Source organism: Syngnathus leptorhynchus, chromosome 1, assembly GCF_054491065.1.
Source record: "Syngnathus leptorhynchus isolate UIUO chromosome 1, UIUO_Slep, whole genome shotgun sequence".
Taxonomy (NCBI): Eukaryota; Metazoa; Chordata; class Actinopteri; order Syngnathiformes; family Syngnathidae; genus Syngnathus; species Syngnathus leptorhynchus.
In genome coordinates, this window is record NC_141195.1 from 12,313,031 (window position 1) to 12,327,077 (window position 14,047).

General features: G+C 44.8%; 2 protein-coding genes across 5 annotated transcripts; one reads left to right on the plus strand and one right to left on the minus strand.

The window, feature by feature from the left end:
* Positions 1 to 44: 44 nt before the first annotated feature.
* Positions 45 to 2,320, minus strand: LOC147061971 (L-rhamnose-binding lectin SML-like). The gene is made up of 9 exons (XM_085915614.1): positions 2,268 to 2,320; positions 1,971 to 2,003; positions 1,807 to 1,875; positions 1,560 to 1,695; positions 1,059 to 1,168; positions 955 to 999; positions 703 to 835; positions 452 to 555; positions 45 to 220 (listed from the first exon to the last, which is right to left on the minus strand). Exons 1-9 carry the CDS (start codon positions 2,299 to 2,301, stop codon positions 189 to 191), a joined length of 696 nt encoding a protein of 231 aa, XP_085771740.1. The 5' UTR covers positions 2,302 to 2,320; the 3' UTR covers positions 45 to 188.
* A 637-nt stretch (positions 2,321 to 2,957) lies between these two features.
* LOC147061972 (L-rhamnose-binding lectin SML-like) lies at positions 2,958 to 5,175 on the plus strand. Of its 4 annotated transcripts, none has more exons than XM_085915745.1 (9): positions 2,958 to 3,035; positions 3,318 to 3,350; positions 3,449 to 3,517; positions 3,694 to 3,829; positions 3,997 to 4,106; positions 4,167 to 4,211; positions 4,471 to 4,603; positions 4,663 to 4,766; positions 5,039 to 5,175. In XM_085915745.1, exons 1-9 carry the CDS (start codon positions 2,999 to 3,001, stop codon positions 5,059 to 5,061), a joined length of 690 nt encoding a protein of 229 aa, XP_085771871.1. In that variant the 5' UTR covers positions 2,958 to 2,998; the 3' UTR covers positions 5,062 to 5,175. The 4 variants fall into 4 exon arrangements, with proteins under 4 accessions (XP_085771871.1, XP_085771954.1, XP_085772127.1 ...); XM_085915828.1 differs by having other exon boundaries at positions 2,983 to 3,035; positions 3,452 to 3,517; XM_085916001.1 differs by lacking the exon at positions 2,958 to 3,035 and adding an exon at positions 3,053 to 3,078 and having other exon boundaries at positions 3,452 to 3,517.
* The last annotated feature ends 8,872 nt before the right edge of the window (positions 5,176 to 14,047 follow it).

The following is a 14,047-nucleotide window of genomic DNA, read 5'->3' on the forward strand; positions in this document are numbered from 1 at the left end:
GCAAACTGCATAAGTAGTAATGATTTGGTAACATTTCACAAGCCTTGAATTCAAGTCTCTTTATTAAAGGGGAAAGGGGGTGTGGATCCAATTCAAACAATTTGACTGCCACTGACCGAAACAGCATGACCAAAAGTATAGAACCAGCCAGTGGACAGTTGCACAATGCAGGTGCCATATCCACAAATTTAGTATCCTTTTTTTAAATCACTACCTGGAGCTGTAGGGAAAAAAAAAAAAAGTTTAACATGTTTAGACAGTACCATGATTAAATAAATTTAAAAATCTTACTCTAATAAAATTGCAAAATGTACAAGCTATGCATACAAAACAATGATTTTTTACAATGAAACAAATTTGTTAATGTCACCAAAAAATAAAATACAAGGACTCATTTTCAAAGCCTTTTCTGTGAAGAGAAAGCCACTTTCTATATGAATAAACTACTTACAGTGACATGTATAAGAAACTTCCAAGTACTTGTAGGTGCCAACACAGGGGTCTCCAAACAAATGATTGGTGGCTGCTATCCTACAGCTGTGTTTTCCATTGCACCTGAGGGGAAAAAAAAAAAAAAAAAAAAAAGTTACATTTTGTATAGTCACCAATCAATCACTGCACGTAGACAAATTGCAGGTATCCGGAACAAGGTGATAATTGTGACAAAAACAGGCTACCATTGCCTGACGTGCGTTACCATACCTTGAGGAGACAATGTCCGTTGGGCGCAGACAGTTTGTATTTTCAATCTCTTTTAGCTGCCTTTTGTTTGCGCACGTCACTCTGTCACGACGTCCGTAGTCAGCACCGTAGACGAAAATAACACTTTGTGGATCTGACGTCAAATTTGAAATATGATTCAGCCAAATACTCAGTGTTCATAATAGGAATTCAGTTTTATATATATATATATATATATATATATATTAAAAAAAAATAAAAATCATGTCTCACCACAATACAAATACGCCTCTGACTGTTCACACGCCACACTAGTAACTGTAGAGAAAATTAAAATTAAGGTATTGACTACACACTATGGCACACCGGTGACTTACATGCATACAAGCAGGTGAAGTTTGTTTGCAAATATTTGAAGGTGCCAGGACATGGATCAGGGTTGCGCAAGTCATTGATGCCAACTTCGCACACCATCTTTCCATTGCATCTGGAAACAAATAGCATAACTCAATAGTGGCCCTTTAAAAAGTTACAAGCATAATCCACATTCTACACTTTTCATATGCCATTACCACATGGGTGATGCCAGACAGCTGCTACTCTATAATATGTAGATGTGAAATCATGTTTTGAATTTAAAATGCATTGGTACATTGATTCAATTTATGTTAGTCATGATTTTAGTAGACAATTCTCTAAGAAATGTTTCTCAGTTTTACAAACTAAAAACAGTTCCTCCATTTTCTGCTGTAACATCCACATTAAAATGCAATGCAATGCAGACATCTGGAATTGTCAAGGCAATTTAGGGTAGCAGCGTGATTTTTTTTATGTGATTCTGTATAAACATTCAACGATCATCAAAGCCCAATGAATACCTTGTCTTAATTTTGTCGAAAGTGCCTTGCTGAGCACACTGTACATTTGCTAGCTCTTGATGAGATTTGCCCTCGTGGCAGATCAGTGAACTTGAGCGACCATACAAAGCCTGCTGCACGTTTATTACGCCATGATCTGGGAGGGAGAGACAGCAATCAACATGGCGCTGGGGTGACGATCTTTAAACTGGAGATTGGAACTGGAAAAAAGCCCAAACTTAAATAAACTCTTAAAACCATGTTTTACCACAGTGCAGGCGATGGATGTTTAAACCATACAAATCACAGGTAGTCACTTGCTCTCCAGCATAAACAACTGCAGAAATCAATGTGAATGAATCAACAGATTGTTTGAGAATAATGGAAATGAGAGGCTACTTGTGTATGCTGGGCATTAAATCTGATAGTTACCTGGTGTGAGAAGCAAAGCCATTGCTGACAGCACTGCAAAATAAAAATATGATTTACAGACTGGCCAAAGATATTTCTGATGAGATTGTTTCTAATCCAGTTTAACAAAAGGTTGTACGAAATTGTGTTTATCATTCAATTGTAAATTTATCAAACAGCTGGATTATTTATGATAATTCTTTCACTCAACACTTGTGAAGAGAACATTACACTGCTACAAATGATCAAATTTAGACTCAGTCTCCTTGAAATTAACAATTGACCTGTAACAGATATGCCTTTAAAGTGGGTACTCACACAATGCAGCACTAAATCTCAGCGAAGAGGCCATTCTTTGGCACAATGCAGTCTGTAAGACAAACGATAATGATGATGATGATGATGATGAAAAGAGGATCATGTGTTTTTATAACAAATGCCAGGCTTACAGCCAATCTGGTAATCAATAGCCCCACCCCCTCAACGTTTCAGTCCTGTTGGAATGTTTTGAACAAAAAGTCTGTTCCTAAAATAATGGCCTGACAAAAAATGCTGGCCATCTTCTATGGAGGACTATAACTGCCAAAATCAAAAATAAATAAAAGTGAAATTGAGAATGAATATAAAAGATATGTAATTGAAAAAATATAAGAATACATATATTGATATCTAATTCTATGTATATATTTAATTTTATATTTATATTTATTCCCACATCTATTTTGCTATTTTATTCTCTATTTTTTTTTTAATATATTGTAGTAAACACTTTTGTTTACCTTTCAAAACATTTTTTGAATGTATTTTCTAATTCCGTTTTTAATGGGTTTTTTTCACTTTCATTTATTTCTTTTTCTTTTGACAGGTTTTGTCCTGCACACAGAAGGATTTATTTTATTTTTCAAATGAGGGGGTGTCGAGTTGATCGATTCGCCCATTGAACGTGTGGCTGTTGATTAGCAGATTGGCTGGAAGCTGTGCAGCCACTATAAATTGGAGTGATCCTCACTTCACCATGTACAAGTGCTACAGACTGGATTGTGTGGAATATGGCGCCATTCTGCTTGAGTCTTACCACAGCAGTGTGTGAGTAATCCCTTCAGAAAGAAATTTATATACATGTTCCAAAGTAAGTATGTGTTTCAGGAAGGAAGTGCAAATATTGTAATTACAAATCAACCTCACCAAAGGTTGTTGATTGCTGTAGTTGTAGTGGAGGTACTAAATTCTAATGAGCAGGATTGCACTTTCCTCAAGAGGCTTTCAGTAATATACATATATAGCTCTGTTGGTTAATCAGCCAACCTTTTTCATAGAAAAAGCAGAATAAAAGAATTCACTGTCCAAAATTAAATGTTTGTTTTTCAGTGCTGACATCAACGTGCCTGCTCCTCACAGCAGGTGACTGTCAAAGTTCATGTCTAAATGTTGTATGATTCCAGTTTCTGAAACTTGTTAAAACTAAGTTTATTCCCCCCCCCCCCCCCCCCTTTTTGCAGTAGTTGATTCTGCAGACAAAATAACCACCTGCGATTACGGCCATTGGCAAGTCCATCGTCTATACTGTGGTAAGACTTCAGCATGTCTTAACTAAGTTGTTTTGACTTGAAAGTAAATCTATTAAGTCCTCGAAGATTCATTCTGGAATTTCTGAACTTTCTCCCACCCAAAATATATTCAATAGAGGTTGATACCCGACTGCAACTCTACTACATTCCATGTTTATTGCGCTCTTGTGTAACAGATAATGGAGTAATCAACGTGCAGCAAGCTTTGTATGGTCGCTCAAGCTCATTGGTCTGTGCCGATGACAAACCTCAAAACCAGCTGGCTAACACTCACTGCGCTCAGCCAAACACTGCTAACAGGCTCAAGAAAAGGTATGCTTTGTGCATCAGTTGTTAGAAACTTAGTTGGTTGCGTAAATGAGTATAAGCTTTGTGGACTTTCCCTATTTGTAACTGAGATTGTTGGTGAGCCCCTCTGTAACAATTATTTAAGATAACCTTTGCCTTTACTTTTGCTGAGTCGTGCCAATTGTCTGCAGTTGCAATGGCAAGAAATCGTGTGAATTGAGCTTGGAGGATTTCCGCAAATCTGACCCCTGTGCCGACACCTTCAAGTATTTGCAGACCAACTTTACGTGCTTGCCAGCAAGTATGTCTTCATGTGCTGAAAAGAGTGTGCACGATTCTAAGTTTTAATTTATTTCAACAGTTACTGTGGTGGCATGTGAGGGATCTGTGGCACACCTGCATTGTGGTAAGATGTATCCCCCGTTTCTGACATTGTAAATTGTGCCGCTTTTGTTGTGATGGCCTTTGTTGGTTCAATCACCCCTGCAAAGCATATACCATCTTCTGGTAACGCCCCCCCCCAAATTCTGAAAACGACTAACTTTAAAAACTAAAGTATAAAATTGAACTTTTCGACTCGTTAAATCAAGATTCAACTGAATTACATTTTTTGGTGTTTTGACTCTACATGTTCACCAACTTTCTTTCTCTCATCCTGATGCCAGATTTAGGACAAGTTATTTACGTCTATGGCGCAGACTATGGACGCCGTGACCGGACCACGTGTTCATACAGGAGGGCAGCTCATGAGCTAGCAAATGTTGACTGCACATGCCCAACTGACCTTGTTGCCAAAATGTACGATAGCACAGGATGCATATTTTGGAAAGGCAATAATCCCTTTTTCTCATTCATAGGTGCAATGGAAAATATGGCTGTGCTATTACTGCCAGCAATGCTGTTTTCGGAGACCCATGTATAACTATTTACAAGTACTTGGAGATTTCGTACACATGTCTGTGTAAGTATTTGGTAGCCTTTTTAGTACCTCAAGGTGTCACATGGGGATGGGTTAAATGCAGAGGACAAATTTCACCACACCCAGCTGTCTGTCTGTGTCTCTGTGTCTGTTGGGACTGTAAACTGCAGAAATTTCAATATTGAACTGGCTGAAGATAACTCATTTTGGAAGGTGTAGAAACTTTTACTGTTATTTTTTTTTTTTTTTTTGGAGCATTAAAACTCAAATTTCCACATTCCTTAGCTTGAAATAATTGACTGCCTTTTCTGCAGATCCTGGGACTCATCCCTATTAGCTGGCGTGCTGTCTCTTCTCAATTTGCTGCTGACTAAACAATTGTACTTGTTTTTTGAAGGAAAATAAAAATTGTATCATGTCATGAAGGTTTGGGTGATATACCGTATTGGCCTGAATATAAGATGACTCAGTTTTTCAAGACTCAAGTTTGAACCTTAAATTTATTTTTAAAACAAATGATTCAAATCATGCAAAAACTGTCACATCTGAACATTTAAAATATGTGAACTAAACTGCAATTATAAATGAAAAGCTTCTAGTTTTTTAAATGTAAAGTGACCAATCTGTGATAAAATAAAATTGCAGTAACTCAATTAACTTAAAAGTGAAGTCTCTGTAGTAGCCTTTACCAAGGAAAACCTTATGCACAAGTTGATAATACAGTGGAACCTTAACTTACTAAATTGGTTCTGTGGTCGGGCTAGTATGTAGAGGCAACATTTCCCATAGAAATCAATGTAAAAGCAAATGTGTACCGGACTATTCCAAAAGTCGCATTTTGTGCCCTATGTTGCCATGGAAAATTTACAGAAATCTTGTATTTGCTTTTTCAAACTTTTATAACAGAAGTAAATGTCACTTTATTTTTGAATTCTTAACTTTGTTTAGGGTGGTTCTAATTTTCTACAATTACTATAAATACATCCAATCTGGTAATCAATAGCCCCACCGCCTCATCGTTTCAGTACTGTTGAAATGTTTTGTTCAAGAAGTCTGTTCCTAAAATAATGACCTGAGAAAAATGCTGGCCATCTCTTATGGAGTAAAACTGCCAAAATAAAGAATAAATAAAATGAGAACAAATAGGTGTATCATAAAAAAAAAAAAAAAAGAATATATATAGTTCCTTTCATCTGTCCATGTTCTGTACCGCTTGTCCCCTCGGGGGTCGGCGGCATGCCGAAGCCTATTCCAGCAGTCAACGGGCAGTAGGCGGGGGACACCCTGAACTAGTTGCCAGCCAATCGCAGGGCACACAGACGAACAACCATGTGCACTCGCACTCACACAGAGTAAATTTGAGTGCTCAATCCACCTACCATGCATGTTTTTGAGATGTGGAAGAAAACCGGTGTGCCCGGAGAAAATCCACACAGGCACGGGGAGAACATGCAAACTCCACACAGGGATTCCATGTGGTAGTTCTTTGTCAATGAGATGGAGTATGGTGGCAATGAAGATAGAGAACAGGGTGGGTGCAATGATGCATCCCTGTTTGACCCCTGTCTCTACAGTGAAAGGCTCAATCAAAGAGCTGTTGTAGAGCACTGTGGCTGTCATTCCGTCATGTAATAATCGCAGTATTCTGACGTATTTATCTGGGCAACCATACCTCAAAAGGATGCTCCAGAGGGCCTGGCGATCCACCGTGTCAAAGGCTCTTGTCAGGTCTATAAAAGCCATGAACAAAGGCTGTTTATGTTCACGGCATTTCTCCTGGAGTTGGCGTGCTGTAAAAATCATGTCTGCAGTGCCTCCAGATGGGCGAAAACCGCACTGCGATTCTGGGAGAACTTCCTCAGACAATGGCAGTAGGCGATTGGCAAGAACACGAGCAAGTACTTTGCCAACTGTTGAAAGGAGCGAGATGCCCCTATAGTTCCCACAATCCGCTTTGTCCCCTTTCTTGAAGATGGGCACTATCAGAGCGTCCCTGTGCTCCGAGGGGAGTACTTTTTCCCAGACCTTCAAAAAGAGGGAATGGAGGTGGCGCTGGAGCTCTGGTCCACCTTCCTTTAGGACCTCGGCTGGGATCCCATCTGGCCCAGAGGCCTTGTTGTTCTTCAGGCTCCTGATGGCGTCTTGGACCTCTGCTAATGTGGGAGGTTCACCCATGTCCTGATGGGACTCTGAGGGATATGACTGAGAAGATCTGACTGAATTGTGCTGTCACGGTTGAGGAGTTCCTGAAAGTGCTCTCTCTCCACCGGTTGTTTATGGACTCATTGCCCTTCAACAGCTCCTGCCCGTCTTTAGAGCGTAGGGGGTTTTGGCCGCGATGGCTTGGCCCGTAGACAGCCTTAGTAGCGCTGAAAAAGCCTCTGGTGTCACCAGAGTCTGCCAAACTGGATTTCCAGTGCCCTTTCAGTCCACCAGGAGTTTTTAATCTGTCTCACCCGGCTCTGGACGTCAGCCTTGGCTCTGGAGTGAGCCTGTCTCTTTGCTTTGCAGGTGATGTCATTTTGCCAGACACGAAAGGTTTCCCTTTTCTTGGAGATGAGCTGTTCTATCTCTGTGTCATTCTCATCAAACCAGTCCTGATGCTTTCTGGACTTGTGCCCGAGAGTGGCACTGCAGGTATCAAGGATGGAAGACTTGAGCAGGCTCCAGTGTTCTTCAATGTCGTCAGGGTATTCCTGATTGAGGCTTTCTCCAAGAGAGGTCTGAAACAGCTGCAGGGCGGAAGTTTTGTTCAGGGTCTCAAGGTTTAGTCTCGGCCGGCTCAGCTTCTTTTGCAGTCTCCTCTTCCTCTTGAGTCTGATGGACATCGTGGATCGTATCAGGCGGTGATCTGTCCAGCAGGCCTCTGAATCTATCATGGCTTTTGTGATGCTCACGTCGCGCTGATCCCTGGCTCTGACAATGACATAGTCAATAAGATGCCATTGTTTAGAGCGAGGGTGTCTCCATGAGGCCTTGAATTTGTTCTTCTGGCAAAAGATGGTATTGGTGATGGTAAGGTCGTATTGAGCACATTTGCTAAGAAGCAAAACCCCGTTGGAGTTGATGTTTCCAATGCCTTCCTTTCCAATGGTGCCCTTCCAGAGGTGGTGGTCACGGCCCACTCTGGCATTGAAATCTCCCAATATAATAATGTTGTCCTCCTTGGGGATTTTTGACAATACCTCATCCAGACAGGCATAGAAGGCCTCTTTTCCTTCCTCATCGGAAACGAGGGTAGGTGCATAAGCACTAAGAACTGTTGCCGTCTGGTTGTTGGCCAGCACCAGACGGAGGGTCATCAGGCGCTCACTGATTCCCACCGGGAGTTCAGAGAGATGACTGATGACAGTTGGTTCTTGATGGCAAAGCCAACCCCATGGATCCTAGGCTCATCTGTGGCCTTTCCTTTCCAGAAGAAAGTGTATCCACCCTTTTCTTCCTTCAGATGACCTTCCTCTGCACATTGGGTTTCTGAAAGAGCAGGCATCTTCTCAGTTCCATGGCAATGATGGCAGTTCTCCTCTCCGGCCTATCTCTGGTTACACTGTCCATTAGTGTGCGCACATTCCATGCTCCAAAATTCATGTTTCTGTGTTTTTGACCGCATATTGGTGATCCTTCTGAACGCGGTAATCCAGTCGGGAGGTTTGAGGCAGGCTATGTTTAGGGCACCTTTTCTAGCCCCTTCCCCGTCAGGGGTGAGCAGAGTGAATCCTAAAAAGGGCTGCTCAGTCGTGGATGCAGCTACCAAAGAGCTCTTTCTGCCTCGGTCCAAGAGCCCAACGATCATCTAACATCCACCGCCTGATGTGCCAGCTTGTGACTAGGGGCTTCCAGACTTCACAATCCTGCCCCCGTTGCCACTTACTGGTCGCCACAGGACTTTAATCTGGGATGTAAAATGGATTCCCTGAAAAAGACGCCTGTGCGTGACTTTGTTTAACGTGGAGAGACTGGTGCACAGACAGTCACCACACTGTCCTCGACAGATTGGGGTCAGAATCCAGTGGCAAGGAGGCCAAGACGACCGGTGACCCTTTTCTGCTGCAGCCTTCATCCGCCTTCCCAGCCGTTGTGACGCCTCCCCTTAGGTCAGCCATCATCCTCCGCCTGGTCCGCCGTTGAGGTCTTCACTATTTACCCAAAGCTGGGGCTGTTTACCCACAGCAGGGACAGTGGCTGATGGGCAGTAGGGCGTGTCCCACACCGGTGGGCCTACATGCCACATCTCTGGGGCCCACTGCTGCTCCGACTGCACAACTTAGCCTGGGACCGCAAGGTGCCAGTTACCGTGTGTGGCCACGAGGAGGCGTGTGCAAGTCTTGGCAATGGAGAGGCTGTGTACCTGCGGTGGAGGCTTATGCACTCGGCTCCTCTTTTCACCCCCGGAAACAGAGGGCTAGCCGGTGGCGGTAGCTGAAAGCAGAAAAGTGACAAGCAGAGGCAGCATACAGCATGCACAAACTACAGGCACTACTACTCCAACACTACTGCACTGACGCATCACATGCCCTGTGTACACAAACACACACACACCGCCCCCAGAATACAAATACACCAATATTTAATTCTACGTATATATATTTTGTGGATTTATCTCCACATTTATTTTGATATTTATAATTTTTAAAATGTTTTTTATTTCTGTATTTATTTTTATTTATATTTTGTAGTAAATACTTTTGTTCACATTTTTATATATTTTTTTGAATGTATCTTTTTATTCTGTTTTTTTATGGGGGGTTTTCACTTTCATTTACTTTTTATTTTGACAGGTTTTGTCATGTCCTGGTGTGCAGAAAGATTTTTTATTTTTTTTTCAGATGAGGGGATGTTGAGTTGATTGATTCAACCATTGGAGTGGCTATTGATTAGCAGATTGGCTGGAAGCCGTGGAGCCACTATAAATTGGAGTGATCCTCACCTCACCATGCACAAGTGCTGCAGACTGGGTTGTGTGAACGATGTTTTGGAAAGGCAATAATCATGCAAAAACTGGAAAAGACAGAATAGTCAAGGTTTAGCTTCTTTGTTTTCTCAGAACATTGATGATAGGTGTGTGTGTGCGTGTGCGTGTGTGCGTGTGCGTGTGTGCGTGTGCGTGTGTGCGTGTGCGTGTGCGTGTGTGCGTGTGCGTGTGTGCGTGCGTGCGCGTGTGCGCGTGTGCGCGCGCGTGCACGCGTGCGCGCCTTAGCTTGAAATAATTGACTGCCTGTTTTGCAGATCCTGCGATTAGCCAAAGTGCTGCCATTTGTTGTCAGTTGAACAACAGTGTCATTGCAATTTACTGCTGACTGAACAATTTTGGACTTGCATTTGAAAGAAAATAAATTTCTTCAAATGATGCCTGAAAGATTTGGATTGAAGGTTTAGACATGCACAAGTTAAATATATATATTTTTTTCTTGAGTTGTGGCTCACAAATTTACACTATCAGCCAATTTCTATGAAGAACCATGATTAGAAAATTTTATCAAAGCTGTGACTTGTCCTTTAGCACAAGGTGGAATAGATCAAATATGCCAAAGTCTGAAACAAACTGTCATTGGTAAAGGGAAATGTGCTTTCAGCAGTTTGCAAACATATTTTTTAAGGTTGTGTTAAACATAATATATATATAATATATATATAATATATAAATATATATAATATCTAGTATTGGAGTGCTCGTGTGGATTGGTGGGGGTTGAGGAATGTGCAGGCACACTGCATGAACTTGTTTTCTGCGAATTGTTGTAAAACAGGCCCTGACAGGGAGTACCGGACGAAGGGAGTACCGAACGATAACCCCTCGAGGTCGGTGAGGAACAAGGAACAAAGAACAACTAAACGTCCAGGTGGTTGGGCTTAGCGGGAAAAATCCAACCGCCTGACCAGAGTGATGACACCTCGACGGGGAGGAAATGGCCATCGACCAATCATCACACAATGTTTTGCATGCTTTAATATTCATATTGTGTTTCTTTAAAACTGGGCAACCCGGAAGAATGTGTCGTCTTTTGGTGGTCACAAAAACGCACGAGTTTTAGTGTGAGGGAACCGGGACCCAGGCCTGTATTAGTGCGCTTTGTTAGGAATAAACAATTGGTAAATTTGATCTGATTGATCTACTGGTCTTCTCTTTGACAGAACGAACTCGCAACGTTGTTAGGTGCGCCAGTGTGTGGATTGGGACATAGCAACTTGTGTTAAGTGTTGATCGCAATTTGGAGTCAGATCAATAGCTAAAAATCCGTATCCTAACATTGGGTATTTGTGCTGCTGACAGTTATCTTCTACGTATACATAATCTCCAAGGGGTAAGTTTATGCACTTCATATGGCAGTGACGTAATATTATTTTTCACTTCGTAATATTGTGAACAATGAAATGTTGGTGGCATGTTATTTATGTTGTCTTCCTGCACTATTGTCTGAGACTGCTGATTATTTTGGGTCCGTTAAGGACTGTCACTAGAAGCTGCCAAAGGGTTCAGTTAAGGTTTTGACAGAGTAGTTGCATCTTGTGCCACCAGCAGTTTTGCATTCATTCGTTAAAAGTTTTTGTATACTCTTGGGGGAAAAAATTCATGTTTATTTCTTTTCTAATCGGAACATCCCTACCTAGAAAGATATCCCAAAAAGGTTACCTTATGACAAGTTCTCTATTTTTTTAAGCGCCTTTGCCATAACGGTGAGGCCAAAATAAAGTGTTCATTCCAAGTTTCATTCATCTTCATCATCTTCTTCCGCTCATCCGGGGTCGGGTCGCGGGGGCAGCAGCTTTAGGAGGGACTCCCAGACCTCCCTCTCCCCAGCCACTTCCTCTAGCTCATCCCGGGGGATCCCAAGGCGTTCCCAGGCCAGCCGAGAGACGTAGTCTCTCCAGCGTGTCCTGGGTCGTCCCCGGGGTCCCGGTGGGACATGCCCGGAACACTTCCCCGGAGAGGCGTCCAGGAGGCATCCTGATGAGATGCCCGAGCCACCTCATGTGGCTCCTCTCAACGTGGAGGAGCAGCAGCTCTACTCCGAGTCTCTCCCGGATGACCGAGCTTCTCACCCTATCTCTAAGGGAGAGCCCGGACACCCTGCGGAGGAAACTCATTTCAGCCGCTTGTATCCTGGATCTCGTTCTTTCGGTCACGACCCATAGCTCGTGACCATAGGTGAGGTTAGGAGCGTAGATCGACCGGTAAATCGAGAGCTTTGCCATTTGGCTCAGCTCTCTCTTCACCACGACGGACCGGTACAGAGTCCGCATTACTGCCGACGCTGCACCGATCCGCCTGTCGATCTCGCGCTCCATCCTGCCCTCACTCGTGAACAAGACCCCAAGATACTTGAACTCCTCCACTTGGGGCAGGATCTCATCCCCGATCCGGAGAGGGCATTCCACCCTTATCCGACCGAGGACCATGGACTCGGATTTGGAGGTGCTGACCCGCATCCCGACCGCTTCACACTCGGCTGCGAACCGCTCCAGTGAGAGCTGGAGATCACGGACTGAAGAAGCCAACAGCACCACGTCATCTGCAAAAAGCAGTGACGCAATGCTGAGGTCCCCAAACCGGACCCCCTCAACGCCTCGGCTGCGCCTAGAAATTCTGTCCATAAAAATTATGAACAGAATCGGTGACAAAGGGCAGCCTTGGCGGAGTCCAACCCTCACTGGGAACGAATCCGACTTACTGCCGGAAATGCGGACCAAACTCTGGCATCGGTGATACATGGACCGAACCGCCCTTATCAGTTGGCTCGGCACCCCGTACTCCCGAAGCACCCTCCAGAGAACCTCCCGAGGGACACGGTCGAACGCCTTGTCCAAATCCACAAAGCACATGTGGACTGGTTGGGCGAACTCCCATGCACCCTCGAGGATCCTGCCGAGGGTGTAGAGCTGGTCCACTGTTCCACGGCCAGGACGAAAGCCACACTGCTCCTCCTGAATCCGAGGTTCGACCTCCCAACGGATCCTCCTCTCCAGCACCCCTGAATAGACCTTACCAAGGAGGCTGAGGAGTGTGATTCCCCTGTAATTGGAACACACTCTCCGGTCCCCCTTCTTAAAGAGGGGAACCACCACCCCGGTCTGCCAATCCAGAGGCACCGTCCCCGATGTCCATGCAATGGTGTAGAGGTGTGTAAGCCATGACAGCCCCACAACATCCAGAGCCTTTAAGAACTCCGGGCGGATCTCATCCACCCCCGGGGCCTTGCCACCAAGGAGTTTTTTAACCTCAGTGACTTCGACCTCCGAGATTGGAGAGTCCGCCTCAGAGTCCTCAGGCCCTGCTTTCACAATGGAAGGCGTGTCGGTGGAATTGAGGAGGTCTTCGAAGTATTCCCCCCACCGACTCACGACATCCCGAGTCGAGGTCAGCAGCACACCATCTCCACTGTAAACAGTGTTGACCATGCACTGCTTCCCCCTCCTGAGACGCCGGATGGTGGACCAGAATTTCCTCAAAGCCGTCTGGAAGTCATTCTCCATGGCCTCGCCAAACTCCTCCCACGCCCGGGTTTTTGCCTCAGCAACCGCCGAAGCCGCGTTCCGCTTGGCCATCCGGGGACCTGTCAGCTGCCTCCCGAGTCCCGCAGGCCAAAAAGGCCCTATAGGACTCCTTCTTCAGCTTGACGGCATCCCTTACCGCCGGTGTCCACCAGCGGGTTCGGGGATTGCCGCCACGACAGGCACCAACAACCTTACGGCCACAGCTCCGGTCGGCTGCCTCAACAATGGAGGCGCGGAACAAGGTCCACTCGGACTCAATATCCCCCGCCTCCCCCAGGACGTGGGAAAAGCTCTGCCGGAGGTGGGAGTTGAAGCTCTTCCTGACAGGGGATTCTGCCAGACGTTCCCAGCAGACCCTCACAGAGCGTTTGGGTCTGCCAGGTCGGACCGGCATCTTCCCCCACCATCGGAGCCAACCCACCACCAGGTGGTGATCAGTTGACAGCTCCGCCCCTCTCTTCACCCGAGTGTCCAAAACATGCGGCTGCAAATCCGATGACACGACTACAAGGTCGATCAACGAACTGCGGCCTAGGGTGTCCTGGTGCCAAGAGCACACATGGACACCCTTATGCTTGAACATGGTGTTCATTATAGAAAATCCGTGTCGAGCACAGAAGTCCAATAATAGAACACCGCTCGGGTTCAGATCGGGGGGGCCGTTCCTCCCAATCACGCCCTTCCAGGTCTCACTGTCATTGCCCACGTGAGCATTGAAGTCACCCAGTAGAACGATGGAGTCCCCAGAAGGAGCGCTCTCCAGCACTTCCTCCAGGGACTCTAAGAAGGGTGGGTACTCTGAGCTGCCGTTCGGTGCATAGACACAAACA

Excerpts from the sequence above, each read along its gene's own strand:
- LOC147061971 (XM_085915614.1), bottom strand. The coding sequence starts at position 2,301 with ATGGCCTCTTCGCTGAGATTTAGTGCTGCATTGT. Across the intron at positions 2,004-2,267 it reads GAGATTTAGTGCTGCATTGT|TGCTGTCAGCAATGGCTTTG; the intron begins GTGAGTACCCAC and ends TTTATTTTGCAG. Across the intron at positions 1,696-1,806 it reads CATCCATCGCCTGCACTGTG|ATCATGGCGTAATAAACGTG; the intron begins GTAAAACATGGT and ends TCTCCCTCCCAG.
- LOC147061972 (XM_085915745.1), top strand. The coding sequence starts at position 2,999 with ATGGCGCCATTCTGCTTGAGTCTTACCACAGCAGTGT. Across the intron at positions 3,036-3,317 it reads GAGTCTTACCACAGCAGTGT|TGCTGACATCAACGTGCCTG; the intron begins GTGAGTAATCCC and ends TTTGTTTTTCAG. Across the intron at positions 3,518-3,693 it reads AGTCCATCGTCTATACTGTG|ATAATGGAGTAATCAACGTG; the intron begins GTAAGACTTCAG and ends CTTGTGTAACAG.